The sequence below is a fragment of the Neopsephotus bourkii genome, unplaced genomic scaffold (assembly GCF_033783945.1).
Source record: "Neopsephotus bourkii isolate Nb327-2 ecotype Australia unplaced genomic scaffold, CSIRO-AGI_Nbou_v1 NB_962, whole genome shotgun sequence".
Classification (NCBI taxonomy): domain Eukaryota; kingdom Metazoa; phylum Chordata; class Aves; order Psittaciformes; family Psittacidae; genus Neopsephotus; species Neopsephotus bourkii.
The window spans coordinates 8,021,139-8,047,902 of record NW_026901456.1 but is presented as its reverse complement, the minus strand read 5'-3'; the positions used below and the strand labels follow the sequence as shown (position 1 = coordinate 8,047,902).

Sequence of the window (26,764 nt, the reverse complement as noted above, 5' to 3'; positions counted from 1 at the left end):
TGTTTTTTTTTTTAACCCCTGTTGAGTCAGGTACAAGAGACAAATCCCACTACTGGAAGTCTTGAAATCATCTCTACTATGGAAGATGAACCACCAGTCCCGGAAATACAGTTTTCCTTCAAAAGATTTTTCTGCATACCACAAGCAAAAGTGGACTCCACTGCAGATACATGTGGTAGGGATACTGCACAACTTTTTGACCTTTGTAATCTAATACCTAATGAAGGTTTTAGCCTTGCAGAACTACGCTGCCCACTAAGCCAGAGAAAGCAATCACTCAGAGGAAGAAGAAACACATCACTCTCTATCTATGAGGTTTGCCAGGATATTAACAGGTGATGACATCTTGTGTCAGTTGGCATACACAAGCATTTTTCACAGCCAGGGTATTCGCGCACTTCAACCACATAGCAAATATTTGCCCACACTTTTCAGACACATTTTGGAATAGCTTATGTGAAATTTTACCAACCTCGAAATTGGTCCATTAAAAAATCTGAATATACAGTACAGCAGCCTTGGAGGAACAGCATGCATGTTTGCTACTTCCCATAGGTTTCATGGCAAAAATAACCGTTAACCTTAACAGAGGCGGGGTGAGCATAAAGGATGAAGATAGAGCAATTCAATTTTCTAGTTCACTAGCTACCTAATGAACAGCTGACTAAGATGCCAGCATACCAGACACCAACTCCATTGGCAAAACCACTTACTCAGCTGCAGCTGAGAGAGTTTGTGTAGGTTGGGATTTACTTGTGAGTTTATACGCAGTGGGAGAAATATCTCATCCTTGACTAATTTTAAGTGTCTGCCAATCTCAGAAGGAAAGCTTTAAGAATGAGGGGGTGATGAGCTGCGTGAATTAAAATTGAAGACAAGGTTCTGTCAGCTCCTGTTTGTGCCTATGACAAGCCGTGTATGCTATTATCCTATAGTTTGCCCTTTGTATATCAGAATACATTTGAAACAAGTGAACTGTTCATTAATTTGAGTAGAATCTGTTGTCTTCCAGGTTGACAATACCACTAAGCTGATGTCAGCTATAGGGTGGTTGGAGAGCATGACTGGTCAAGATCATCAAACATATTCAGCAATTATTAACTATGTATATTTTAACTTTAGATGTATGTTTTTTCCCTTGAAACCCCAAAACTCAGCCTTGAGCCATTGGTCAGTTGTCTCCCTGTCCTTATAGCAAAACTTCAAACAGATCATGTTTTCCCACATTTTTCAAGTCTAGTTTTGGGGTCTCATTTTTTGCAAATTTAGATTTCTAACAGTTAACCTTGCTTCCAAGTCCAAAAGGACTAATGAATTTCCTCCTTCTTCTCTTGAAAACCTATTTAGTCCTTTATTTTTCTAATATCCTTGCTCCTGTTCAAATCTTTAGGCTCCTCTTCCTAGTTTTTCTGACTCTGCTACCCCAACTCTGGAGGAAGGTATTGAGCATTAGACTTTGCTCCCCAGTGCACAAGGTAGAACTATGCAGTCTCCATCCTTATCCCAGGATTTTCTTTGTCCTGAACACTCAGTTGTCTCAGTGCTCAGAGAAGCATCCAGCTGGGGCTACAGCTGGAGGGAGCACTGAGACCACAGGCTTGGTACCAGCAAGAGTCAGGAGGCATCACAAGCAGGAACAGTCATAAGGAGGAGTCTCAAACTAGTGCTTGCTACTTCCACTGAAATAATTTATGAGTCCACTTGAGCTTTCTGAAGTCTTCAGAGAGTATACCTATACCTTCCACACAGACTTGTTCTCACAGACAAAACAGGTCTGAATTTCATTTTTCAGTGTGATGTAACCCATGAAAATTAATTTAGAGCTCATACCCTTGACTGCATTTAGAACAGGCCAGGTGCTCTGTAAGAGCATGATTCAAACCCCTCTTAAGGCAAATGCTGAAGAGGTGTCTGAGAACACCAGTCAGCCCCAAAACACTTGGAGCCTTCTCAGCCCCTGAGCTGGGCGTTCCATACCACCCTGGGTCAGGTCAACTCATGAAGTATATGAAGGAGTTACTACTGCCATCTAGTTTAATGTTAGATATATTTTTTCATTGCAAACTCAATCTTTTCATTGTAAACTCAATCTGGTTTAACTTCACAGATGATGTTCTCTCTGTTTGGTTTCTAGGAGATATCGAACCACCTTCAATGTGCCATGTTTTCATGTCCCTAAAGTACTTTCCATATATCTGTGGTTTATTCCTCGCAGTAATCCTAGCAGTTGCCATTGGCCTGGGTGGTGAGTATAATTAGTTATTCATTAAGTTCTCACTTAACCTTTCAAATGCTTAATTTTTCATGAGCCTTTTACTTACAATGGAATTAAACTGCTACTGTGGCTTGTTTGCTGAAGTAAAAATCTTGATGGTGTGACAGCTTTAAATTTTATTTACATGTAGGAATAAAATAGATCTGGCACTCATGAGAGGATTGGAGTAGTATTTACAGCACAGGGGAACCCACAGCTCAAGGAAACTTTTCTCTAGTAAAACTTCACTGATTCCCTTTGGGTAGTAAGCTATGGGGGAGGCTTCAGGTAGCACACACCATATTCTTATCCTGTAATTCACACCTCTAAGTTTCCTTTCAAGGAATTAAAAAACTTTACCATTTCACAAGCAACTTTGACAAAGCAAAAGAAAATCCTGAATGAGTTTAGTTGTGACTGGAAAGTGTGACCTGCTCACATCCAGGTGCTAAATACATTGATGCTAGAGCAGTACCTTCACACCATAAGCTTGTGGGAGGCTGAGACAGCTCCTCAGGAAGGAAGTACACTGGCTGTATTTCATAAGTGTCTCCTTGCTTTGCTGCTGAGAGGCTGAGGCCTCAGAAACTTGCCCTGGAGTGAAACATAAACTGGGTAGAGAGATCTGGGAAACAGTCAGCACAGAGAGCAAAGCTGACTCATCCTACAAGTCATCATTAATGGATGAATTTAACAGCACCATGTAGCCACCTGAAGGTTGTATTTCAAAAGTTCCTAGAGTACGGGAGTTATCTTTTCATTAGCAAGACAGAAATCTGTCCAGATAATGGAATTCAGAAGTGTTAAATTAATATCCAAGTGTATTTTCATCACCCTGTTTTCTTTCATTCTTGTTAGTACAATACAACTGCATTGGGAAGTTTCGCTGCAGATCGTCCTTTAAGTGTATCCAGAAATCAGCCAGGTGCAATGGTGTCTTCAACTGTAAAGAAGGGGAGGATGAGTACAGATGTGGTAACTTAAATTTGGTTATAAATCCCTCCTACCTCCTCCTGTAGCATCTGGCACATTATCAAGAAATTCATGTTGTAAAGAGTTTGGGTGAGACAAGAAAGATAGAGACTGATGGACTATCTAAATCACCACTTCAGAGGAACAATCTCTCTGAGGTATTGATTTACACTTTTTAAGAAATCAAACTGCTCTTAAGATAAATGTGATGATTGCTGAATACTGCTGCTGCCATTTTGGGCATCTTTCTCCATTAGAAATCTAGATGCTTCTTGACTGTTAGCATTTCCTCTACCCGCATCACTGCACTGTGGTGTGTATATACAGTACTGTACTCACTGGCACACAGCTGCACTTGTCAGTTTTGAAGATTGCAAAAGCCAGTAATTATCTTAAGGAACATGGGAACAGGAGAGATCAGCACTGCCTTTTATGCATTGAATACTGCAGAGTTTGCTGCTTCATATGCAAAACGTATGCCCCCACGTCTGAGTTTCTCTCTGTCATGAGCTCCAAACCTGTGCATCTCTCCTCTCCCCAGCCTTTATATGCTTATCAGCCCAGACACACCAGCCCCATTTCAGGAGAGGGAAGCAGATAGGAAACTCCACAGGATTCCAGGAGTGGCTGGGAGCAAGTGCATCCACCTCTCTGACAGTACTGTGCAGCACAGGATGTACCAACCACCTGTCATCACTTATCTTGCTCTTAGGTTTCCTTGATGCCAAGGCATCTGTAGCTCCAACTCACTGCAATCAGCAAGACTTGCTTAGGCTCACTAGAGGGCAAGGCAGTCTTCTGTATCTGTATTAGAACTAGCATCACCCATCCATTGCCATGAGCATAGACTTTTTATTCCTGGCTGTTGCAGCTCAGCGTATCTTGATTCCTTCCTTAAAGAGGAAAAAACAATCTGTTAAAGGATCCAAGTGATGAAAAAGACAAGCAGTAAAAATTCAGTGAGCCAAGAAATGTGGATGCCACATTAGTATATTGATACTGTTTTGTACCCAGCAGTTCTTCACAGCTCACTCAGGCTTTTCTTTTCCACAATCTCAAAGTCAGGTTGAGTGGCAAGAAAGCAGTGCTGCAAGTGTTCACTTCTGGATCCTGGCGAACAGTCTGCTCTGATGACTGGAAAGCAGAGTATGGAAATACTACCTGCAAACACCTGGGTTTCTCAAGGTAGGAACACAAAATGGAAGAAACTTTATTTGGCATTTTGAGCAAACTCTGGGGTTTTCAATCTTTCTAATCAAACCCTGTATTAGTCTGTGCTTTAAAAGAAAAAGGACTTACCAATCCACCTTTAAATGATATGGTTGAGGAGATTTAGAATGCTGTGAATACTTGTGCACTGCAAATACCATTTATTACTACTATAAATCTAGGATGATGACTAAATATAATGGTTTGCTTAAATCTTCCGTATGGGATGCAAGTGCCTGAAACCTATTTGTCTCTCTAGTAGCTTATAACCTGTCAGGGAGGCACTAAAAACCATATGAGCATTTTCCATTTCTTTTACTTCCTCTGCAAAGTAGAAAATAGGAATTAGGAATAAGTAGGAAATAGAAAAGTAGGAAATAGGGACTATGATAGGAAAATGGTATATACAATTTATGCTGTGACATCTGTTAGGAATTAAGGTCCACCTCAGAATTGGAGGAGAACATGGTGAGGTGGTTCTTACCGGATTGATCCCTTTCCTGAAAAAGCACTATGTCTTTCACTAACTTTCACACAATTGAGAAAGAGTTTGAAGTTGTGACTTGCAATGATGCTGTTATTCCTTCTAATGATGTCATTCTGTTTTCTGCACACTGTAGACAGAAGCGTAAAGCTTCTTTGAATAAATTCTTGCTGCCCTTAGGATAAAATACATCTCAATTGTTCAACAAAAAAAGGACAAGAAAAATTATAAATTATTTATCCTTCCTGCTGCAAAACTTAACTCTAGAAAAAGGAATCAATGAGCTTGCCAGTGCTAACCAGTTACAATGAAGACTTTGTTGCAATATTAGAATCAAAATTTACTTTCTCAGCCAGTTAAATGCCTCTCAGCATGTTGTGACTTCCACACACGGTTGTGGCAAAAATACGTGCATGTTATAAAAAACGTTTCTTGGGGAGGATGCAGTTACTTTATCAAGTGTCTGAGTCTGATTATTGTGGTTGCGACACTGGGTTTTCATTAGCAGAACCACTGAATTATTTAAGCAGATTACTGAAATGCTGCCTGAGGAAGCTGTGCTTATGGTTTATTTGCAGTTACGTGAGTTCAGGTTACCTGCCCGTGGCTGCTGTTGAAAAACAGTTTCAAAGACATTTCGTATCCCTCAGTGAGTGGTTATCAGCTGATCAAGCTACATCCCTGCACAATGCAACAAGCCTCAGGTATGCCTCGGTTTGTTCATCCTGACAGAAAGACAGTGGTCGATAGAAGCAGAATTATCAACAGTTTGAGATTGTTGCCAGTTTTTTCAGGCAAGTGGTAAATGGTTGGTAGTGTTGTTCATCATAGACCAAGGTTTAGTGGCAGTCTTACTGGAATACAAATTTGGAGCCTGATCCAAGGCCCATCAGAATCAGCAAAGGCTTTAAACTGAGCTATTTGAAAAGCCTGCTTGTCCCGTGATTCTCTTTTTGCAAACAGATAGACACCAGACACACATTTTCTCCATTGTGAAAGCAGTTTGTTTCAGTTTACAGATCCCTAGATGTTTCCCAGTGGGCTCATGAACCCGTTATGGCCCATTTCTTCCTCCTGACAATTGCTTGTTTTTCTTAGTTACCTTTAACTGAGAAGCAAGCTATGGACCTGAGGGGTCTACAGATCACAGGTTGAAAATTCCTGATGAGCCTCCCCTTGCAGAAGAGTGAGACTCTCTTCAGTGGGGCAGCATATGGTCTGCAGGCTCCCAGTGGTGTCTAAGCTCCTAAGCATTTCAGCTAAATGCCCTAAGTTGATTGGATGAGTACACGACTTTGTACCTCTTTCAATATGAGTTACTTATATTTATGTGCACATAGCTGTACAGGAAGATGTCAACGATACTGAAAACACACCCAGTATTTGTGAATTGGAACTAATACTGCACTGTCTTTTCATCTTAGAGAGGAATGCACTTCTGGCAATGTGATCATCTTAAAATGTTTGGGTAAGAATCAGGAAACAGAATCTGAAATTGTCCTTCATCTACTGCATGGCAAGAGTTGGGAGGAGCTGTGTACGCAGGGCATATGATACCATCAGTTTATCACACCAAAGAAAAAATGTATTTCTTTCATAAAATTTAAACGAATTTCAGAAAATGAGAATAGGCTGAGAGGGCACATTAGGAGCATCAGGTTAGGAGCTGAGTGTTTTGGTGAGAATCACAGTAGACAGTAGATGTTTAAGATTGTGATTTGAGTGCATGGACTAATGCTGTAGTTCCAATTCTTTGCCATCTCATCAGGAAAAGGGAAATTTTGTTTTAATATTTGAACTTTCATCCCACGTCTCTCCATGTCAGCTAGGTTTTGGATTGGGATATGAAAAGTCAAAAAAAACCAGCAGCAAAATAATCATCAGGGGAGAGGACATGCTCCAATTTGCCTGTCTGGGGCCCTGGGACCATTGGATTCTGTGCATTTAAGGAGGGCAGAACAGTAGGGTTACAGCTCATCTGAGCACTGCATCTACCGGGGAGAAGTGAGCTTCACAGCCCCCATATGGGCTGCCAAGAACGATGATGCAGGGATTGGAGGGAGGAGGACAAACCTCTTGAGCAGCCACAGGTCAAAGATGTAGGCCATGGGGAAGGGGATGGTCCTGCTGCAGAGACCTCCCAGCCTCAGCGAAGCTGAGAGCAGAAAGGCTGAAGATGACAAAAACCATGCCAGTGTTTCCTCCATGGACCCCAAACCTTTGCTTTCTGGCAGCATGTGGGACACGGGCCAGCTACAGGCCACGGATCGTGGGGGGCAACGCATCCTCCCCCCAGCAGTGGCCCTGGCAGGTCAGCCTGCAGTTCCATGGGCAGCACCTCTGCGGAGGGTCCGTCATCACCCCGCGCTGGATCATCACAGCTGCCCACTGTGTCTATGAGTAAGTCCCTAAACTGTCTTGCTCAGGGTGTCCCACTGACCCCATCTGCAGCACGTCTGTGTGCAGGGCCACTGCAGAGGAGGGCTAATGGACTGTGCTTTCTCTAAGGAATAAACTGCAGAAGAGACCAGGTTATCCTTAGTTCATGGGCTTGCTCCATTACATTTAAACCACCTCTCTCCCCTTTCGTGTAAGTGCAAGTCTCTACTGAAAAAAAGACTCTCCCCAAGAAGTGGGCTATATCAGGAGACTCGGTTTTCAGATGTTATGGGCACTCCTGGCTTCCTGGGAAATCAGCTTAAAACAACTTTGAAGAGCTAGATTTTAGGTATCCTGATATGCAGTTTCTGCATATTGCATCTGAGTTAACAGGTACAAGGATTCGTACTTGGTTGCTCAATACCTTGGAGCTTTAAGATAAATTACACAATCCTTCTCAAGTTCACAGGATCAATCAGTGGTAGTTAGGAAGTTGTACTGTGCTTAGTGCCCTTTACCACATACTCGCTGCTTCTTTTTATGCTGTGCAAGTGGTATTTGAGTTGTAAATAGATGCTAAACTGTAATTTAGCCTCCTCTTCTTTGTTTAATTATAAACATAGCCTTCTCTTTTATAATGAGCGCCTTATTTGTTGCTAGTAGTGCAGAAGCTCTCTTCTCACTCCTATAAACTCCAGACCACTTTCACCTTACTTCACTTTATTAATACATAAGTTAGCAATTATAGCAGACTGTCACTATTTGCCTGTAGAGTTTAATGTAGTTTGTAAGTTCGGAGGGCAATTAGACAACCTGAAGGCTTTCTTGAAGTTTTTTCACTCTCTCCTACTTCTTTGTTTCAGCCTGTACTTGCCGAAGTCCTGGAGTGTGCAGGTTGGTTTTGTGACTCAGCAAGATACCCAGGTTCACCCATATTCAGTGGAAAAAATTATATACCATCGGAATTATAAACCCAAGACAATGAGAAATGATATAGCACTGATGAAACTGGCAGCACCGCTTGCTCTCAATGGTAATTCTTCCCCTTAGCTTTCACTTGGCTTTTTAAACTTTCTAGCTAAAAAATGAAGGGTCTTTCCCAGCACAGACAGGGAAACTTCTGTTGGTGCCCTATGCCTGACCCAGGAGAGTTCAGTGTATCCCCACCACCTCTACAAGCAATGATGGATGTGCTGTGTGGATGTAGCCAGTTTGCTGCTGTGACAGCAAGGCAGTGGTCCCTGTTCAGACTACACTGGCAGAAATGCCTCAGAAATCCTCTCAATATCCAGGCATAGAGAGCAACAACACAGCCACAGCACTCTGCAAATTGTTCCCAGTCTATTCTGGTATAGGCTTACTGAAGGCATTTAATAACAGGCAAACATTAACTTTATTCTTTCTAAGTGTTTTTCCTATCTAAAATAAACACCCTACCTCATTTTACTTGGAGATCACAGAGATTTTTGTCCTTTCTGTGAGTATATGGAGATCCATCAGCTTTCAAAGCTGAAAGTTAAGCTTGAATTTCAAAGAGAAGAAAAGGCAATTCAAATGTAACGATGCTTTTAAATTAAAACTACTTTTGTTTCTTCATCAGGATGCTACCTACAGCTGACACAGCTAGTGAATTGAAATAATGTGTATGAATTGAAATGGTCACCTGCCAGTACCTCCTAAGCACTGTGAGCTCTCTGCAAAGGAGAGCTGTCTCTCTCTGACACATACAGACTGTCAGTTCCTAAATCATTTCTCTTGAAATACTCTAGACTTCCACCTTGAATGAAAATTAAGCTTGAGTTTGTTCTGCTTTATATCTCAGCTAGTGGTGTTTTGTTTCGCCCAGGAAGAAGTTTGGGAGTCTGTCAAGAACAGCAATAGCACTGCACCTGAGTGAGATACCTGCTATGCCCTGTGGGGACTGGGGGCAGGTCAGAGGTCTTGGAGGCTCCACAGTGGGTGCTTTGTATCTTGAGCTGGGACCATGGCACCGTGCAGAGCTGAATCACTAGGAATTACCCAGTAATACCTTGTATCTTCCCTCCCTTTGCTCAGTGCCAGCTCACCTTACATGTCAGTTTGTTCCCGCAAGCATCAAATGCTGACTGTAGTGCACTGCATTGCGTGCCCTAGGATATAAGCCAATTGGTGGGAAGCAAAAAAGATGTCTTGTTGCCTTTTCAGAAGAGAGCAGAGATGTGCACGTGTGGCTCTTTCTGTGCCACTGCACAAAAGCTATTAGGAGGCACTCTGCGGTTGTGCCATGGTTAGCTAAAGCCATTTCTCTGCCCAAGCAGTGTGCTGTGGGGTCTCTTCTGATCTACCAGTCAGCTGCGTACATGGTGCATTTCTTGTTGCTCATTCTTCAGTTAATTGATGTATGAACATTTCCTTTTGTTGCTTCATACTTGAAACTAATTAGGCCAGGGGTAGGTATTAATTCAAACCTATGGAACTGGCCATAAGACAAAAGACCTGCAGAACTGCCAAGCTGTTTATGTGGGGAGTGGGTGGTGTTCATAAGAAGTTCACTGCACGCCAAATCTTTTGCCCGTCTTCACTGCATGCCGAAAGTTTTACTGAGTCACAATAATTTGCTAAATTTTAAAAGCAATTTTCTCTTTTTATTTTTTAAACCAGGTCACATAGAGCCAATTTGTCTGCCTAATTTTGGTGAACAGTTCCCAGAAGGGAAAATGTGCTGGGTATCAGGATGGGGAGCAACCGTGGAAGGAGGTATTTTAAATGACCTACTGTTGATTACACTACATCTCACACATAGTAAATACAGGATTTGGTTGTTCAACATTAGATTTTCTGGAATATCTGGGAAGGGGGGACAAGATTTATTCCTAGATGTTATGCTTACCCTAATATGTAAAAGTGCTGTACAAGCCCTTATCATCAGGAATGGATGGGTATGCTCTGTGAAAAGGTTGAAAATGACATGAGGACTGCATCAATGCTGTACTCAGCCTCAGCCAAACAGGTGGTGTCCTTTATAACTTCAATCATAGAAAGCACAAGATGAATGCAAGGATCGACCATCCATTTCCTCAGAGACAGCATGTATGCATTTTCAGGCAGGTTGGATGATATGGAAATTAGATCTGTGAGCAGGGAATTCTTTTTTTTCTCTTACTATTACTCACAGGTCATATTAATCAATAATCTATAGTGAATCACTTCCATGTGAAAATGCTTGAATTTTCAAGTAATAGGGTTTTATCATTCTTCATTTGTCTCAACTGACGTGTTCCCGTTGTTCAGAGAGCAAGAACAGTATGTTACCTGACCTACTGGTAACAGTGAAAGGTGAGGAAAAAATGAAAGCAAGGTTTACCACATAAAAGTCAGCTATAAATGGACAATAGACATTGTGCAAATACTCCCATTTACAGAAATGATCCGTTTAGACCCAGGAGAAAATAAATATTTATAAAATAAATCAGATATTTGCAGATGATTTGCTAACAGAACAGGTGATAAACTCAAAATGGATTTTTGCACTGGTATAGAAGACACTGTCCAATCAACTTTTAAGTTCATTATTGTCATTGATTCTCTAGTCTGAAGTAAAAACACACAACGTACAGCTTTGTATTACGTACTGTGACAATCCACATCTCTACAGAGTCGCTAGTTACTGGATTTTGTATGTGATGACACCCAGTTGCCTTTATTTGTTTGGTGTCATTTTAACCACATTACTTTCACCCTTGCTTGCCAATTCTTCACATACTGAAACACTTTCTGTGTGTAATTAGAGATTAGTTTCTGCAATAGAGAGCTTTTTCTTTGTGGATTTTTTTTCCTTTTCTTTTTTAACAGGTGATACATCTGACACCATGAATTATGCAGGTGTTCCTCTGATTTCTAATGCAATTTGCAACCACAGGGATGTCTATGGAGGGATCATAAGTCCTTCAATGCTTTGTGCCGGTTTCCTGAAGGGAGGGGTAGACACGTGCCAGGTATGGAAGTTTCCAAATTGCAACCGAGCTCATTAACAGCAGCAATGGAAAAACATGACCGATAAGTTATCAGAAGGCACTCCCAGGCTTTTCTTGGACAAACATTTGGTTTTGTGCCATTTACTCCGTTTACCATGAATATCAACCAGTGAATGTGTGTGCATTCATACGCTACAATTCCCTTCTTATGCTTAATCTGTGGCCTATATCTGCTACTTCTGAAGCCAAATTTACTTAAGACATTCTTTAATTTCTTGCATGTGGTACAGTGTGGTGCCATCCTTTCCTTGCCCTGGCTGTGGCCTCTGCACTGCACTGGCTTGTACTGCACTGCATTGTGAGCAGCTCTGAAGGCCTGCAAGGTGTAGAGACCCCATGGTCAAAAGCAGCCAAAGTGTACATCAATAAAGAAACATTGAGATTTTGGAAAGAGTAGAGTGAAGCAGGGGAAGGAAGAAAGGGAGAGGTGTCTGAGTAACTCCAAGGACTGGTAATGACTCCGGAGGAGAGCATTCATAGCAGTGATGAATCAGAGCATCCTTCACAACAGTGCAGTGATGCTTCAAAATCACTGTCAGAGTCGTGAGAGTGCCCACCTTGTGCTGGGTCTCATCCCCATACACACTAATGTGGACTCAACATGCTAGTCATGCATGAAGAGCAAGAACTAGGAAGGAATTCATGTTTCCAGGTATGCTCAGTCCCAGTTTCACAAGAAGCAAGACAAAGAGAAGACATGAGGTGCACAGATATCCATTTATGCCCCTGTTTGCACTCCCCCCCAATCTCATCACTATGCCTATGGGAGCTGCCCAAAGGCAGCACTCAGCACGACTCCAAGCAACAAAACAAGCTATACTCACCGAAGGGAGAGGCTTGTTCCAACTTCCCTTGTTTTCCATTGTTGTGCTGACTCTGATGCTCATAGGGAAACTGCCCCATCAAAATAAGTTGGGAGTTTTCAGTATGTAGATGTGAGTCCATTGAGTTGAATCTGCTTAGCAAAGTGCCTGGAAAGGGGCAGAAAAGCACTGTGTAAGACTGCAGGCAGGAGCAGGCAGGGAAGGAGGTGGGGTACAAGCTTGCTGCAACCCTGGGCTCAGCTAAGCTCAACAGGTAGGAGCTCTTTGAGAGAAGCAGCTGTGAGAGAACAAGGCCATGGTGTGGAGACTGCAGATCAGCAATGGCCTGCTGCAGGACAGGCATGCTCCCCAGCACCTAGATGTTGCTTAACAGCAGGCTTCAACACTGCTTCTCTTGTACTGTACTGCTAATTAGGGAAAGAAAGGTATGATCTAATACACATCTCTAAGTCTCTGACTTCTACTATAACATATGCTTTTCCCAGTACCCAGAAAAGAGCAGATACAGAAGACTTTGAATTACTAGACTACGCCTCTCCCCCTACCCCCCAAATAGATCTTCCACTTCATTTCTGAGGCACTAACATTTGTTCTAACTCCTTGTCCTCAGGGAGATAGTGGGGGCCCTTTAGCATGTGAAGACAGGAGTATCTGGAAGTTGGTGGGGACCACCAGCTTTGGAGTGGGCTGTGCAGAAAAGAACAAGCCGGGTGTCTACAGCCGAACCACCTCTTTCCTGGACTGGATACATGAACAGATGGAGGTCTAGTTTTGCCCTGTCTCTCTGTCTTTGCTTGCTGCTTTGCTCTGCCACATAGTTTAGGTCATATTTGTCACAGCTGAGATATGTTGTATGGACATATGCATTCTGAGTGCACATGTGGGGATTGCAGCAGGTCCACATGCAGGGCAGAGAGAACAAGATGCAGGGAGCACTGGGCAGCGGTATAGAGAAGAGCATGTATCAGTATGGGTGGGAGTGACTGGTGAGGGGGCCTGGAGGCACAGAGTGGGGAGGTGTAAGGGACTTTACCTGAAAGCTGTGAGGCAGCTACAGAAAAGCCTGGGGAGTCGAAGCTGAGGGCGCCAAAGGAATTGGGGAAGGTGCTGGCTGGAAGGAGAGAATAGCAGAGTTAAGGAAATGGGGGAAACTGCAGCCACCTTCACCTGATCCAAGGGTGACCCGCTCTCCAGAGACCAGGTTCTCTGCTGTCAGTATCCCTCCAGTGTTGCCAGAGAGATGCTGGGTTGAATCAGCTGAGCAGAAGAGTTGTGCTTCAGGAGGAATCCCAAGCAAGGATCTGTTGCCTAAGGAGAGGCATCTAGAGCCATTTGGGAGACCCCAGGCTGTTCTGCCTGGCTCACAGGTATCCCTGCAAAACAGAAAGGATCTGCAGCTAGCCCTGGGTTTTATCTACCATCCTCACAGGGATGTCTCATATAGCCTGCTAATGAGCCTTCCAACTAAAAGTCCTGCTCCGGCGGGGGGATTGGACTAGATGATCTTTTGAGGTCCCTCCCAATCTCTAACATACTGTGATACTGTGAAACAGAATAAACCCCTTCAAAGCTTCAAAGCCTACCCCCTCCCTCTATGTAGGAGACCCATGCATGCAGTATCTACCACTATTACTAATATATTCCTCCATCCCCTGAAAACTTATTTCTTTATGACCCTTATGCTCCTGTCTTAGCACAGGCTGCAAACTGTTGAACTAAAGTGGTGGGAGAAGCTACTGGCATTTGCTTGGGTTAACAGTGTACACAGTAGGAATTGGACCACATCACACCTCTTGTGGTGGTGGTGGTGGTGTGTTTTCCTGACACACTTCTGCTGGTAGTCCTGCCTCCAGCAGCCCTGCAGTTCCTTTGGTGACCCTAGTACAGCAGGGGAAAAATATTCATTCCCTTTCAGAGTTCAATAGGCAGCAACACAAGCATTTGAATAGATGTATAACTGGTTTTGCTTCACAGAGAGAAGAGCTGCAGACCTGAGGAGAGCAATGGTGCTTCTGAACACCCACAGCCTCACAGAAGGACTCACCACACTCTTCTGGACACCTGCTCTGAACTTTGTACATTCACAGACTACTTTGTACCATTTCCTTTTGGTACTGGTAGCTGTACATAATGAAAACTGCTGCACATGCAGCCTCTTTTGGATGGAAGAGGCAGTTGGATGCTGGATGATGGGCATGCGTATTTACTGTCAGCTATGAATTTCACACGTAGAAAAAGCTCTAAGACTGATAACCCAGGAGGCTTTATCGCAATAAAGTTTTTAAGGAACAATGAGTAAAAGACCAGAACAACTTCAGATCAGGTTGTTAGCTGTTATTTAACACTTACCTTCCAAGAATCAGATGACAAAAAGACTTCTTCCCTGGAAGTATTCATATATAAAGACCACACTTGCACAGGGAGCAGTAGCTTTCTCTGAAGCCATAAAGCCAGCAGGAAGTAGCAGTTGGCAAGCATTTGGCAAATATGCTCAACTCTTTTTAGAAATATTCTCTGGATTCTAATTTTTCATCATGTGGCTGTGAACAAAGTCCCTAAAAATGAGGGAGTTGAGAGGTGTATTCTTGTGGTAAATAACTCTGGAATGAGCAACACACAGGCTGTAACTTTACTGAAAAATTCTGAGGTTACTGAAAGTCTGAAAGGGAAGAGAAGCTTCTTTACTGCCTTTCAATAGGCTAAAGAGCCAAAATCATTGCTGTATGTATGATGCACAATGGAGTGCAATAGCCACCAAATACTCCCAGGCTTGCACGATGGAGTACAGTTCACTAAGGCACTCATGCTCAGTCACCTTCCATGTTTTCCTTCTCTTTCTCTGCAGACCGGACAATATAGATCCCTCACTTTTTGTACCTGTTAGTGACATCAGTACACTATGCAGATGAACTGATGTCAGCCAGGCAAAGGACAAAATATCTGAAGTGCTGCTGTGGTTTCCTGTTTGACAAGACGTTTTAATGTAACAGCCTCGTGTTGTTAGGTTGGAAAACACCCAATCGTTTTGCACTTGCTCTTTGTAAAAATCCTGGGTGGAAGTTGTCAATTTTAGAATTGATTTTCTGGGTCTAGGTGGGCTGAATAATGGATAATATTGTTAGAGCTTTTCAATATCAGCCAAAATTGATCTTATCATCTTATCAAGTGTGCTGATCTGCTTGAAATGTGGTTTTGGGTGCAGTCTGTGTTCTTCTAAATCAGTATCTGCAACACCACTGTCATCCACCACTGCTGCAAGAAAGTGCTGGTGGACCTGGAACTGCATTTTCACTGTGATGTGTTGGATCAAAATCGAGAGAGAACAGCAAACCCGCACAAACTGTCAACCTCCAAGTTGTTCTAAGGATACAGACTTTGATCTCAGAGGACACTTCATCAGTACTTTTCACCCTGGCTAGAGAAACTGCAGTACAATGAAAACAGCACTTACAAACCTGACACGTTGTTGAAAAGAAGAGGAAAGCATTATTGCAAAGCTGATATGACAACTGGAATAAAATGAGAAATTTGACAGAACCATGATGGGAATAAAAACAAAGTTGAGCCCTTGTGTAACTAGGAAGTTTTCAGGAGTGCTTTAATGTTCACTGGTTGTTTCCATAACATTTTCACAGCCCCAGCAGGGCTTGTGTTTTAGAATTATTAGCAGTCTGGAGATGAGGGCACTGCTGTCTGAGCTCATGGAGTTGTTATTTCATGTTTCTGAAAGGACTCCTGAAAATTCTGTTTGGACTCCTTTTATTTCTATGAGAAGACTGTATAATGAGTATCCATTGTGATCTTTACGTTAAAGAGAAACCCAATGTAAAATGTAGAAAGGTAGTGAATTCTTCTCAACAAGAAGCCACACTAACCCCCAGATCAATGGCAGATGCTTATGAGTATACCTAGTTCAGGTTACCAAACCTTTTGCTTTTTTCCTTTGGTTTTTCTCCTCTTTTATCAATGAAAATAATTGGCTACACCACATGTGTGTGACAAAGGCCTGCCAAACCAGGCAGGGCTGAAGGCAGCTCTAGTTTAACTAATCCTGATTAGGAGACTTATGGTAAACACCTTGGAAGTACTTAAGATCTTTCTATTAGAGGGGTGTATATCTGCTACACTATTAAAGAGGCTGCTGAAACAGCTTCTAGCTTGTGAACTCACATCTCTGGTTAAAATGGTTGCTTTATCATACGATTATGTTACAGCCATAGTGTCCCTTAGAAATACAACCTGCTTTTATGCACTGCTCGTGGAGAAAACTTGCATCAATGTGTACTAGACTCTCAGGAAATGTACCCAACCTCACAAGAAATGTTCAGCATGTAAAGAAAAATTCCTTTGCCATTCATCACCTGTTCCTGTATTCATGATACATGAGCGTGGAAATTGAGACAAAGCTGGTAAGTTTGGATAAACCAGACGTGACTTTTATTCAACGTGCAGTTTTCCCAGACACTATCCATCACATGGATAAAATCTCCTGTGGCCAATTCAAAACTCTTTTTTTTTCACTTGAGAGGTACAAATAAGGCAACTTCTGAAGATACTGAGATAAGACTAAAACCAAACACCTAAGTTTGGTGTCTGAGAAAGCTGAAGCATTTCCTGAGAGGTGACATGCTTTTAACATGCTAATACATAGTGCACCAGGAAGCAATCAGTGCACAGAGGTGGCAATGCCTTACAGCTCTGCTCGTAGGGGCTGTCTCACTGACAAGATTCATATAACTCTGTAAATGGAAATTCAAGAATTGCACATTAAACTAAAAAAAAATGGATCTGGTTAGTCCATTTTTTACTGTCTTCAACATCGAAACAAGGCAGGTCAGAATCTTACAATCTAAGTGTTGCACCATAAATCTTGCTGTAGTTTGATCCCTGAAAGGTACACACTCTCCAGTATCTCTGTGAGTGTAGTACCATTTTAAGATGTGCAGATGAAATCTCTTCAACAAATAGCCCTGTGACAAGCACTATCACTTGTGGGCAGCAGGAGCCTGAGATTACATCAAGCACAGTAAGAAGTGAGCTGACTTGAGCTGTTTAAGGAAGGGACAAGGAAAAGTATGAGGAAGTGTTTCTTATCAGAACTGAAAGGGTATGCTCAATCATTGCCTTTAATCTCTGTTTTTACGTGTTTTACATTAGCAGAGGCTTCTGAGTTTGTTTTGTTGCTTTTGTCACATGTTTTTGCTGTGAAGTACAGCAGATTGTGTCCCCGCCATTGACACTGGTTGGATGGGTAGGATTCTGAGCAGTTTGCTTCAAGATTTGGCAGGGGAGAGGTAAAAATGCAGCCTTCTGGATGGCACAAAACAACTAGACCAATTTTTCCTGATTAAAAAAATACTGATTACTTAACTGATTCATTTTGCTGAAGACCACTTTGTTAGCGGCCAGTCTGAGCAATACAAGTGTAAAATGCAATGGGCAAGAGAGAAAACATTAATGATCCCCCATCTCCTTATGCTGGAGTGCATTTATACAAGGTAGATGAAGGCACATGACTAGCAGCTGAGTGAGGAGCTTATCCTCGCCTCTGGTACCCACATCTGCTCTAGGGCTGCCAGCACACACATCTGTGTCCCCGTAGCCAGGGCTGGGTATGGCCACACAGCAAAAAACAGGTTGGCAAAATGCTACCTTAGAAGGTAAGGCCAAAGCAACTGCTTTAATTCTCTAGCAGAGGACTAAATAAATGGGAATTAGCTGCAGCAAGTGGGATGCTCCGCTGCATACCCGTAATTCAAGGACTGCTGAGCCTGGTGCAAGGCAGGCTGGTGGAGCTCCAGCGGCTGGGTAACCACCTGTGGCTTTCCCAAAACAGCATTTGCCTAATTCCTGTTGGGATAAACGTTGAACTTGATTACCTTAAAGGTTTTTTCCAACTCAGTTGAATCTATGATTCTATGAATTGAAGTGGCTTGCAGTGGCAATAGTAGGAATGAAGCCTTTGTCTCTCAGGTGTGGTCCTAAAACAAATACAGTCTCTCTGAAGCTTTCAGGTGAGAGAGGGAGGGAGTCAAAAGTAAGAAGACTAAAGAACAAGACTTGTCTTGAAGCATTACAGCATAAAGCCCTTAGGGGAAATAATTTGCAATTAAAAAATAAACTTACCAGTAAATCATAATTCCTTCTTACAGATATCCAACTTTTTGAAGCACATTTTGCAGAGACGGTCAAGTGCTAGGAGGCTTAAAATCCTTTTTATACTAGTGTGACTGCCATGTACCATTTATTTGGGTACCCTTACTCTCAGCAGCATTACCTCTACCAGAAATACATTTGAAGTGCTTACGATAATATGAAGCCCTCAGCAGATGGCAGCATACATCAAATTTTTGTCTGCATCCTCTGTTTTAGAAAACCCAAAACTGAACAGTTCATGCCTCAGCCATCACAAGCAGGTAATGAGAACATGGTTATGGTCCCAATCACACTCTTGGCTATTCAAGGAAAGGTTACTGGAGAGAGAAAACTCCCTCATCAGAGAAGGAGACTCTCAGGCACCTGGGAGCATTGTGAGAGCATTCACAAGCCTCCTCCTCATGTCTCTGGTGAGTGCCGGCCCTGGCTTCCCTAACTGTGTAGCTCTGCTGTCTGCTAGTGCTGCTGGGTCCTCTTGCTATGGGATACCCTGGAAATCACAGCCTTAGGCCTTCTCATGCTGTGATATTTTAAAATTATTTGATATTTTAAAATAATTTAATATTTTTAAATTATTGAAGAGTTACAGTGGAATAGCAGTAAGATGTTAACTGCAGAGCTGGTTTTGATCTGGAGAAGTCTGTTGTACAGAATATTATCCATATCTCCAACTACTTGGCTGGACTTGGCTATTCTCAGCTGAGACTGAAACTGTAACTGCATAACAGTGAAAAAAACCCTTTCCCCTGCAAATTAGTTTGTGTCACTCACCAATGGCAGGAAGAAAAAAGTTTATTTAGAGATGTAGTAACCTTCCTTTTTACTCACATTTTTACTAGGACCAGGCTGACATCACAACTTTACTGGCCTCAGGGCAAAAATATCACTGTCACATAACAATATTTCTGTGCAGGTACCCTGTGCTGGACACTTACAGCCATGTACAGACACCCATCAGCTTAATTTTAACAAACCCTTAAAGCCAGTAGGAAAATGGAAGCTAAGCTTCTCCAGAATCAAAGGACTTCATCTCACTGTGGCTGTGGTGAAACTAAAGGGAAAGTTGTTTAAGATTTCCTTCACCTTTTTCTGCTGCTTCTCCCTGCGGGAGGAGTAGAGCACGGATGTGTCCTCTGGAGCTGCAGCCGGGCGCTGCATCCCTGCCCCTCCATGGGTCTGTGTCCCCACATCCACACACACCAGAATAATCCCTGCTTTTTATAATGCAATGCCCCTAGATCCTCTCCACCTCTCAAGACCTCTTTCTTTTAAGCCTTTTGCTGTCTCCACCCCCCTGTATCCCTAAATACCCATCTTCCCTCCCCTGGCTGCCCCTCATGTCCCCTGCCCATAATATCTGGCTGGGCGGGAGGCAGGACAAGCAGGAGCCAGCCAGTTAGCCTGGCCTCTAATGTGCTGATGGCACACCAAACCCTGAAACCTCCCTGCTTCTCCTTCAGTCAGAACAGTCAGTCAGATCTCTTTCTTCCTCCCAGCTTTATCTTTATTGCTGGCAGCCCTGCCTGCTGTGTAATGCCAGATATACTGCATGTGTGCTACACTGGGATCAGCATTTCCCACCTTTCTGAATCTGAGGGCTATGGAATCATTTTAAACAAAGCTAGGGACCATCTGGCACCATGCAGCCAAACTGATTTTACACTTACAAGTAGAGATGCTTCTTTATGTATGCTGGTTTCTTTTCCTGTTCATCCACTTGGTTGCTTGGGCATGCGCTCATATTTATGACTTTTTTCCCCCCCCTTTCTTTTTTGGCAGTTGCTGTGCAGTTCACCTTCTGATTGCCAACAGGCTGGGACTGGAGACTCAGGAACAGTGCTCCAAATGACGAATTAATTCCCCTTCGTGCTGCTGTAGGGCAGTAAGGAAATGCTGACCACTGACTCCTCTGGGACCTGAAGCTACTCATCCCTGCCCGAGACATGAATGAGATGGAGGGGAGAGCAGTGACTGCTGTTTTCAGCAGCCCTCTGAGTGCTGTAAGCATCCCTTTGTGAGACACCAGGGATAACAGGTATCTACCTGACACAGTTAAAAGAAAGGAGAGGTAATAAAAAGCCCCTCTGCAAATCCATTTGCATTTGGCTCTATGCTTATATGCCTGGCAAAAGAAGAAATCCTATTTGTTGCTTTTTTTCCCCAACACTTCCAGCCTCTGCTCATTTTGCCCCTGGACTTAGCATTATTTGAAGGCTCCCCATTACCTACATAATTTAAGAAGTAATTAAAAAATACTGCTGAACACACACATAAAGGCATTGATTTGGTGATTCACCATACTGCAGGTAAGTTATTTCGCAACTGGCAGAGCACACACCCAGTGATGTGCGGCAGTACTGTACAAACCTGAAGAAACGGTTCCCACTGAGCGTCTTAGAGGCCAGGCAGGGTGCAACAAGCTGTCATGACTCCGACATTCTGGCCCAACCTCTAGTGCCTGGAGCATCCTCAGCGAGGTGCCTGCAGATGAGCATTTCCAGCAGATGGAGGGGGAAAGGCCTGTATGTGCCTCAGAGGGGGCTGAAGGCAGGCACCCCAGCAATCGATCTCGCATCATCGCCACTCCACTGGAGCTGAGACTTTTTGTGTGAGCCCCCTTTGTTTTTCACATGGACCCTCCCTGACACGTTGCTCACAGTTTCAGTGGCATCGCTCTCATATCACAGTTAAGTCATACGCTGCTCCATGTTTACACCTAACCAGCTCTTAACACCAGATGTTTACAGCCTGTCACCACTGCCAGCAGTCTGTTTCCACAAGGAAGCAGAGCAGCACAGTGTCACCCCCTCAGAGGCTCCTCGGGGTGACATTTAAAGGCAGACCAGTCTGCACAGCAACATTATGGCCATACACACAGATAGGTGCCAGGGACTAGTGTGAAGAGAGAGAGACCATTAAACTAGGAAGATTAGCATACTCCAATTCTGGTAGCTGGCCAAGACTAGATCCTGCTTCACTAAGTAGCCCTTTGCTTAGAGGATTGACCTATGTTGGGCCTATTTGTAGTAGAGGCACTGACTTCACAGCTATTTTTGATATATGACCAAGCAGATCAAATATCACAGGCAACCCTTGAGTGGCTGCATTGATTAGTTAGGAAAAAGATTTCTATTAATTCTATGCTTTTATATCTTCTTATATAAATGTATATATTTACATGTATGCATATGTTTCTGTGGCATATAGATATATATACATGTTATTTACCTTATTCTGTGCTTTAGATAGACTGTAAGTACTATGATGTGCACCCGAAAGCAAGGGTTCTGGGCATCACAGAGTCATCACAATACTTAAAACCGATGTGTTGCTTTAAGCCAACCATCTCAGATGTGCTCTGGTGCTTCAGACCTGTCTCCAGGCAGTCAGCATTCACCAGAAGCCTGCCAGTTGTCCTCAGTTTTTAATGGCAGGCCTTTCTGTTGTGGGTTTCTCCCAGACCTGTGCTATGCTGAGGGCTCAGCACTCATGATCTGCATTTTAAGATCAATGCTGGACCTTACAGAATGAATCTCAGGTCAACTGAACATCACACCACCTGCAGCTGTTGCTCTCTGGCTGGTGGCACAATGCCACAGGCTGAAGGAAAGCAGTATGCAGTGTAGGAACACGGTTTAGTGGTGGACTTGGAAGTGTTAGGTTTATGGTTGGATGAGGGGGGCCCTTTTCCAGCTCAAAAGATTCTGTGACCCTATGATACATCTATATGGCTACCTGCCAATGTGCACATTAGCAAGGGCAGGAGTGGCCCTCCCTGATGTGAATGGGGGGCCAAGGAGAGGCTGCTCCTCCCCCTGTGCTGATGCTGGGCCCCTGTGACGTGCAACTTTCAGGTCCTGACAAGAAGACAGCCTGTGATGTGGTGCAACCTCAGTGCCTTATCTACCAGGCTTGCAGCGTGGGAAGAGGCACTTGGGAACACTGGGGAGGCAAATCCCAGCAAGTACAACTGAGGAGCAGGAACAAGTGCTGGGAGGAACTCAGGGTTATTCATGTACTGACCCGAGCCAAAGGGAACCAGTGCTATCTTGAGGCCATTAAGTATACAAACCAACCAGAAACAATTGATTTCTTTCTCTTGCAGCAAGTGGTGTGGCTCAGGCAGGGCTGTGCTCAGTGGGTGGTGGAGGGAGGGAGGGAAAGGGAAGAACAGGAGGATGGTCTTTCAGGACCTGATACCTAGATTATGGGAAACATTTAAACAAGCAGCACTGTGTGCAGGAACACGTAACAGGGAAGAGGCACATTGGGTTGCTCACACCTGGGTATTGGGTGCCCGATAACAAGCACCCCAGGTCCTCTGTGATACTGGCCAGCAACAAGGAGTATTGAAGATGCCATGGGGTAGTGCAGCTGGCACCAGTGGTGCAGACAACCAAACTGAGCCCTAATACAAGGCTCTCAGAGACTCTAGCATACCCAAACCCACAAGCAAGCACTATCAGGGTCATTTCCACAGCACGACCCACGTAGTAGTGGGGTTTCTGCTTCAGGAGACACCACACTGGGGTCTGCACCTTTGCAGCTGGAGCAGGAGGTTCCTCTCAAAAGAGGCAAGTGGTTTCCCTTACAGAGAGGAGCCGAAGCCCCTTTGGGTGGGTGAGGATGGCTGGGGAGAGCTGGGGCCAAAAGGGGCTCAGAGCAGGCAGGGCCCCCATTGCCAATACCTGCAAACAGCTAGCAGCCCTTCTGCAGGGTCCACCACCACTGTCCCTCCCCTTCCTCCCTCTGCACAACTAGTCCATGTGCCAGGAGAGGGAGTGCAAAGCCAGCTCACAAGCAGGGCTCCGTGCTTTGGATGATCAGTGCTTCCCAGATTCAAATGTGCTCAGTTTATAAAGACCTCTATCTCTGGTAATTAATCCCTTCATATTTCCTGTTCCAATATCGCTGACAAAGAAAAAGCAGGAGGAAAACACGGGGTTTGCAATTACCAGCCATTCCCATGGAGCCCTGAAGGCTGGCAAGGCAAGGAACAGCTCTCTGGAGCTGCAGCAGCTCTCCCGGGTCATGGATGGCCCCGGGTCATGGATGGCCCCGGGTCCAGGGCTGCAGGCAGGCAGGGCTGTGGGCAGGGAGGGCAAGCCACAGCTGGTGAAGCTTCTGCCCTCCATGTGGCTCAGTTAAAGCCGAACTGCTGCTTCCTTATCCCCGCACTCTTGTTTTCAGGGGAAGGGGGGCAAAACCACTCAGACAGCACATGGAGAAGACAGATCTGCTGAGAGCCCCAAAAGCTGGGAGCCTGCGGTCCTTGCTATGCTCTCTTACAGGCAGCAAGGCATTGGTGCAGGCAAAGGCTGGGGCAGCAGGACCATATGCTGGATGCAGGGTTAAACCTGCTAAATGCAAATACTGTGACCTCATCTCTCTCCATCTCTTGCAAGGATCTTGCATTTCAGAGAGGGTTTACTCCTATGACTTCAACTCTGAATAATTAACCCTACCCTACAGCCTGTGGAAGAGGATTTCATGAACAGTTTTGCTAACTTTTAGGCTCAGGAGGCTTGTTACAGAGAACTGGAGAAGAAAGACATCTTCTAAGTTTAACTGAATGGGAGGGGGCTGAGGACCTGCTGAAATCCACTTTTCTTGTGCTCCTTCCTTGCAGAGGGAGCTCGCTGTCTATGCCCTCTGAGCACACTGGGCTATGCAAGACCCTGGGGGAAAAGCTAGTACTCAAAGCTCAGGGCAGAGCCTGACCCAGCACCTGCAACCTCGGTCTCTCAGAAGGGAGCATTGTCCCAGTGTGAATGAAGGGTCTTGAGACAGTGCTGCTGCTGCCCCCTGGTTTGTGAAGGCAGGTGAGAAGGTGACTGCCCATCTAAGCCTGGGGCTATGGTTGCTTTTCCCTGGACACTAGCCCAGGGTGCATCAGATTGAAGGCCACCAGCCCAAGCAGGAATGAGCCAGCAGTGTTAGCGTAAGCCTTCTGCTGGGCTGTTTGACTTGAGATATTGGCAGAACTTCTTCTTACTTCTAATGTAATTTCACTAAGTAAAAGTACTTTAAAGGGCAAAGAGACTGACCCAGGAATTTACCTCTAGTCCAGGACAGAGGAGAGAATGAGGGGGAAACCCCCAACCCTAAAACCCTCAGGTGAAAGCATCTGGCTGGGGCTCCCAGCTTCCAAGGCTTTGTTCTGACTCATGTAGCTCCCCTCTCAGTTTTTCCCCTTGCATGTGGCCTTCCTTAAGGCAAACAATTAAATGGGCATTAGGTGAGAATGGCTGATCCTATTGCCTAATGAGAAGGGCATTTGGCAGGAAGGTGACAGCACCTGGCTTGTTCAGAAATCAGGCCCTTTCTTATAGGGGCCTCATGTTCTCCACATTTCTAAAGTCTCCTTTGTTATCAAAGAAACAAATAAAGAGGTTTTGAACCTCTACAAACAAAGCCCAGCCAACCTGAGCCTAAAACCCAGTAACAGCGCATGTAGAACAGAGTAACAGTGGGTTCCAGCAACCAGAATTTCACTGTCCAGTTTATATGTAGTTGAATCTCACTGTCCCTCTCATCAGCAGTGAGTGCTGCCATTGCAAAGGCCTCAGCTGCAAAGGGCTGTGTGCCTGTGCTCTGCACTGGTAACTGGCTCAGGATGCGGCACAGCTGGACTCTAAGGGTGTGGACTGGGACGTTTGCTGCCAAGGGAATGTTTTCAGTGGGGCAGGACTGGGCTGCTTTCCGTTATGTGCCTGGTGTGAACATGCCTGTAATGGCCGGGCAAGAGCCTGTTGCCTCTTTGGGAAAACTGGTTTCACTTTGGGAGAAAAGCAGTCTTTGATCTCTGGATGGTGAGATGGGAAATGCCACGGGCTCAGCCTGAAGTCCCTTGGAATTGCGTAAAGTTCATCAATGAAAAGCCTGTCCTCAGTGCACATGTTCCTTCACAGAATTTGTTGCCGAAATAAGCCATCCAGAAGCCTCATTGGCTGTTGACAGCAGTCACTGGATCTCACCAGCACTTCTTGTCTAGCCTGGATATGGTTAATGTGCATTAGCCTATGAGCAAGATGAAGCTGAGAGCTTTAATGCAGATACTACAGGTGCCGGGGATCAACAGGAAAAAGTTGGGAATGGATGGGTTTCCGTGCAGAGCTGATTGCAGGAGCACTGTCCACACCACCTGCAATGATGGCCTCCTTCAGCCCAGGGTGCATGTGACTCCCAGCAACCACATTTCATGGTATAGCCTTGGGGAAGCAGTAGCCCCTGAACTCCCAAAAAGCCTTCTGCAGAGCCTGAACTAAGCCAGGCTGCAGGAAACAGCTACATGCTGGATGACTGCCTGGGCAGCCAAATGTCCCTGGAGGTAACAGGGAGCCCACATTGTCTGAGGCTCTGTCTCAGTCACCTTCCAAGAGGGATCTGTGATGTTACTGGACAGTGATGCTCGGTGGGATGGTTTCCTGTCCTTTTAGTTAACCAAACCAGAGATGCAGTCCCTTCCTTTCAGAAAGGTAAAAGCCCACAGGACATCTCCGATTATCCCACCAAAACCTTTTCTGGAGCAGCGTTTGTTAGCACTGACACCAGCATACCCTCAGCCCTCTCCTCTCCTCAGCTTCCCTGCACACCAGCATCCAGCTGTCTGAAACAGTGCCCAGCCTACTGCCTCTTCCCTTTTTCTCTATTCTTACTTGTAGTCCCTTCATCATTAGTTCCCAGAGGACTATCAATAGCGTATTTGTCTGACACAGACAGTTTCACTGCTATAAATTCTCCACAGCTCATTGAATAGAGACTTTTTAATTAGGTTTTAGAATTTTTCCATTAGCAGAAAGACATTGAGATTTCTGGTCTCACTTCTGAAAAGCAAAATATGATAGGCAAGGAAGCTGCTTGATTTATTGCAACATTAACATTTTCCTTCCTGTATTTATGGGCACAAATCAATTGCTGTTTTGCCACTGTGGGCACCAATGTGTTTGGCAATTTATTTTACTGTGCTACAAAAGAAAGATTTAACCCAGTGAGCTTTCTTGGGCTGCTGTATTGTCTGTATAACATATACAGAAAATATGAATAATATATTTTATCATCAAAACATGACTGCTTTCCAATTTGCACCAAAATGTCTATATGTTCTCACTATTAAACGGTTTTTCTGGCTTTAGCTCTCATTTTTCCCCACAGATCTGAGATAAGGCTCTATATGAAAGTAGAAAACATTGAGTTGGTGCCACCTGCTCTACAAGTATGAAAGAACAAAGCTGTGCTGCCTTTGGCCCTAGACACAAGCCTCCATGGTCATGAGGAGAGGGCAGACATTTGTTTCTAGTATATTCCCTGTTGCAGAGCATTCCAGAGTGAGGGAATTCATGAACCAACTGTGATATTTTGGGTTTTTTAGAAAGCCTGGTTGGCTTTTTTCCTTCCAGGAACTGTTGCAGATGGCTTTGTATTGAGCTGAGAGAGAGCTCTCTTGTTTACCGTCTGCCCCATCCCAAAACAC

General features: G+C 44.3%; 1 protein-coding gene across 1 annotated transcript; it reads left to right on the top strand.

The window, feature by feature from the left end:
* Positions 1-42: 42 nt before the first annotated feature.
* On the top strand, positions 43-14,429 carry TMPRSS3 (transmembrane serine protease 3). The gene is made up of 12 exons (XM_061359267.1): positions 43-175; positions 2,135-2,245; positions 3,113-3,229; positions 4,288-4,411; positions 5,498-5,623; positions 6,344-6,387; positions 7,154-7,319; positions 8,162-8,331; positions 9,939-10,034; positions 11,130-11,272; positions 12,746-12,898; positions 14,110-14,429. The coding sequence occupies exons 1-12, from the start codon at positions 79-81 to the stop codon at positions 14,128-14,130; spliced, it is 1,368 nt and encodes a 455-aa protein (XP_061215251.1). The 5' UTR covers positions 43-78; the 3' UTR covers positions 14,131-14,429.
* Positions 14,430-26,764: the final 12,335 nt, after the last annotated feature.

Coding starts and splice junctions, on each gene's coding strand:
- TMPRSS3 (XM_061359267.1), top strand. CDS start 79: ATGGAAGATGAACCACCAGTCCCGGAAATACAGTTTTCCTTCAAAAGA. Junction 7,320..8,161: donor GCTGCCCACTGTGTCTATGA/GTAAGTCCCTAA, acceptor TCTTTGTTTCAG/CCTGTACTTGCCGAAGTCCT. Junction 8,332..9,938: donor AGCACCGCTTGCTCTCAATG/GTAATTCTTCCC, acceptor TTTTTAAACCAG/GTCACATAGAGCCAATTTGT.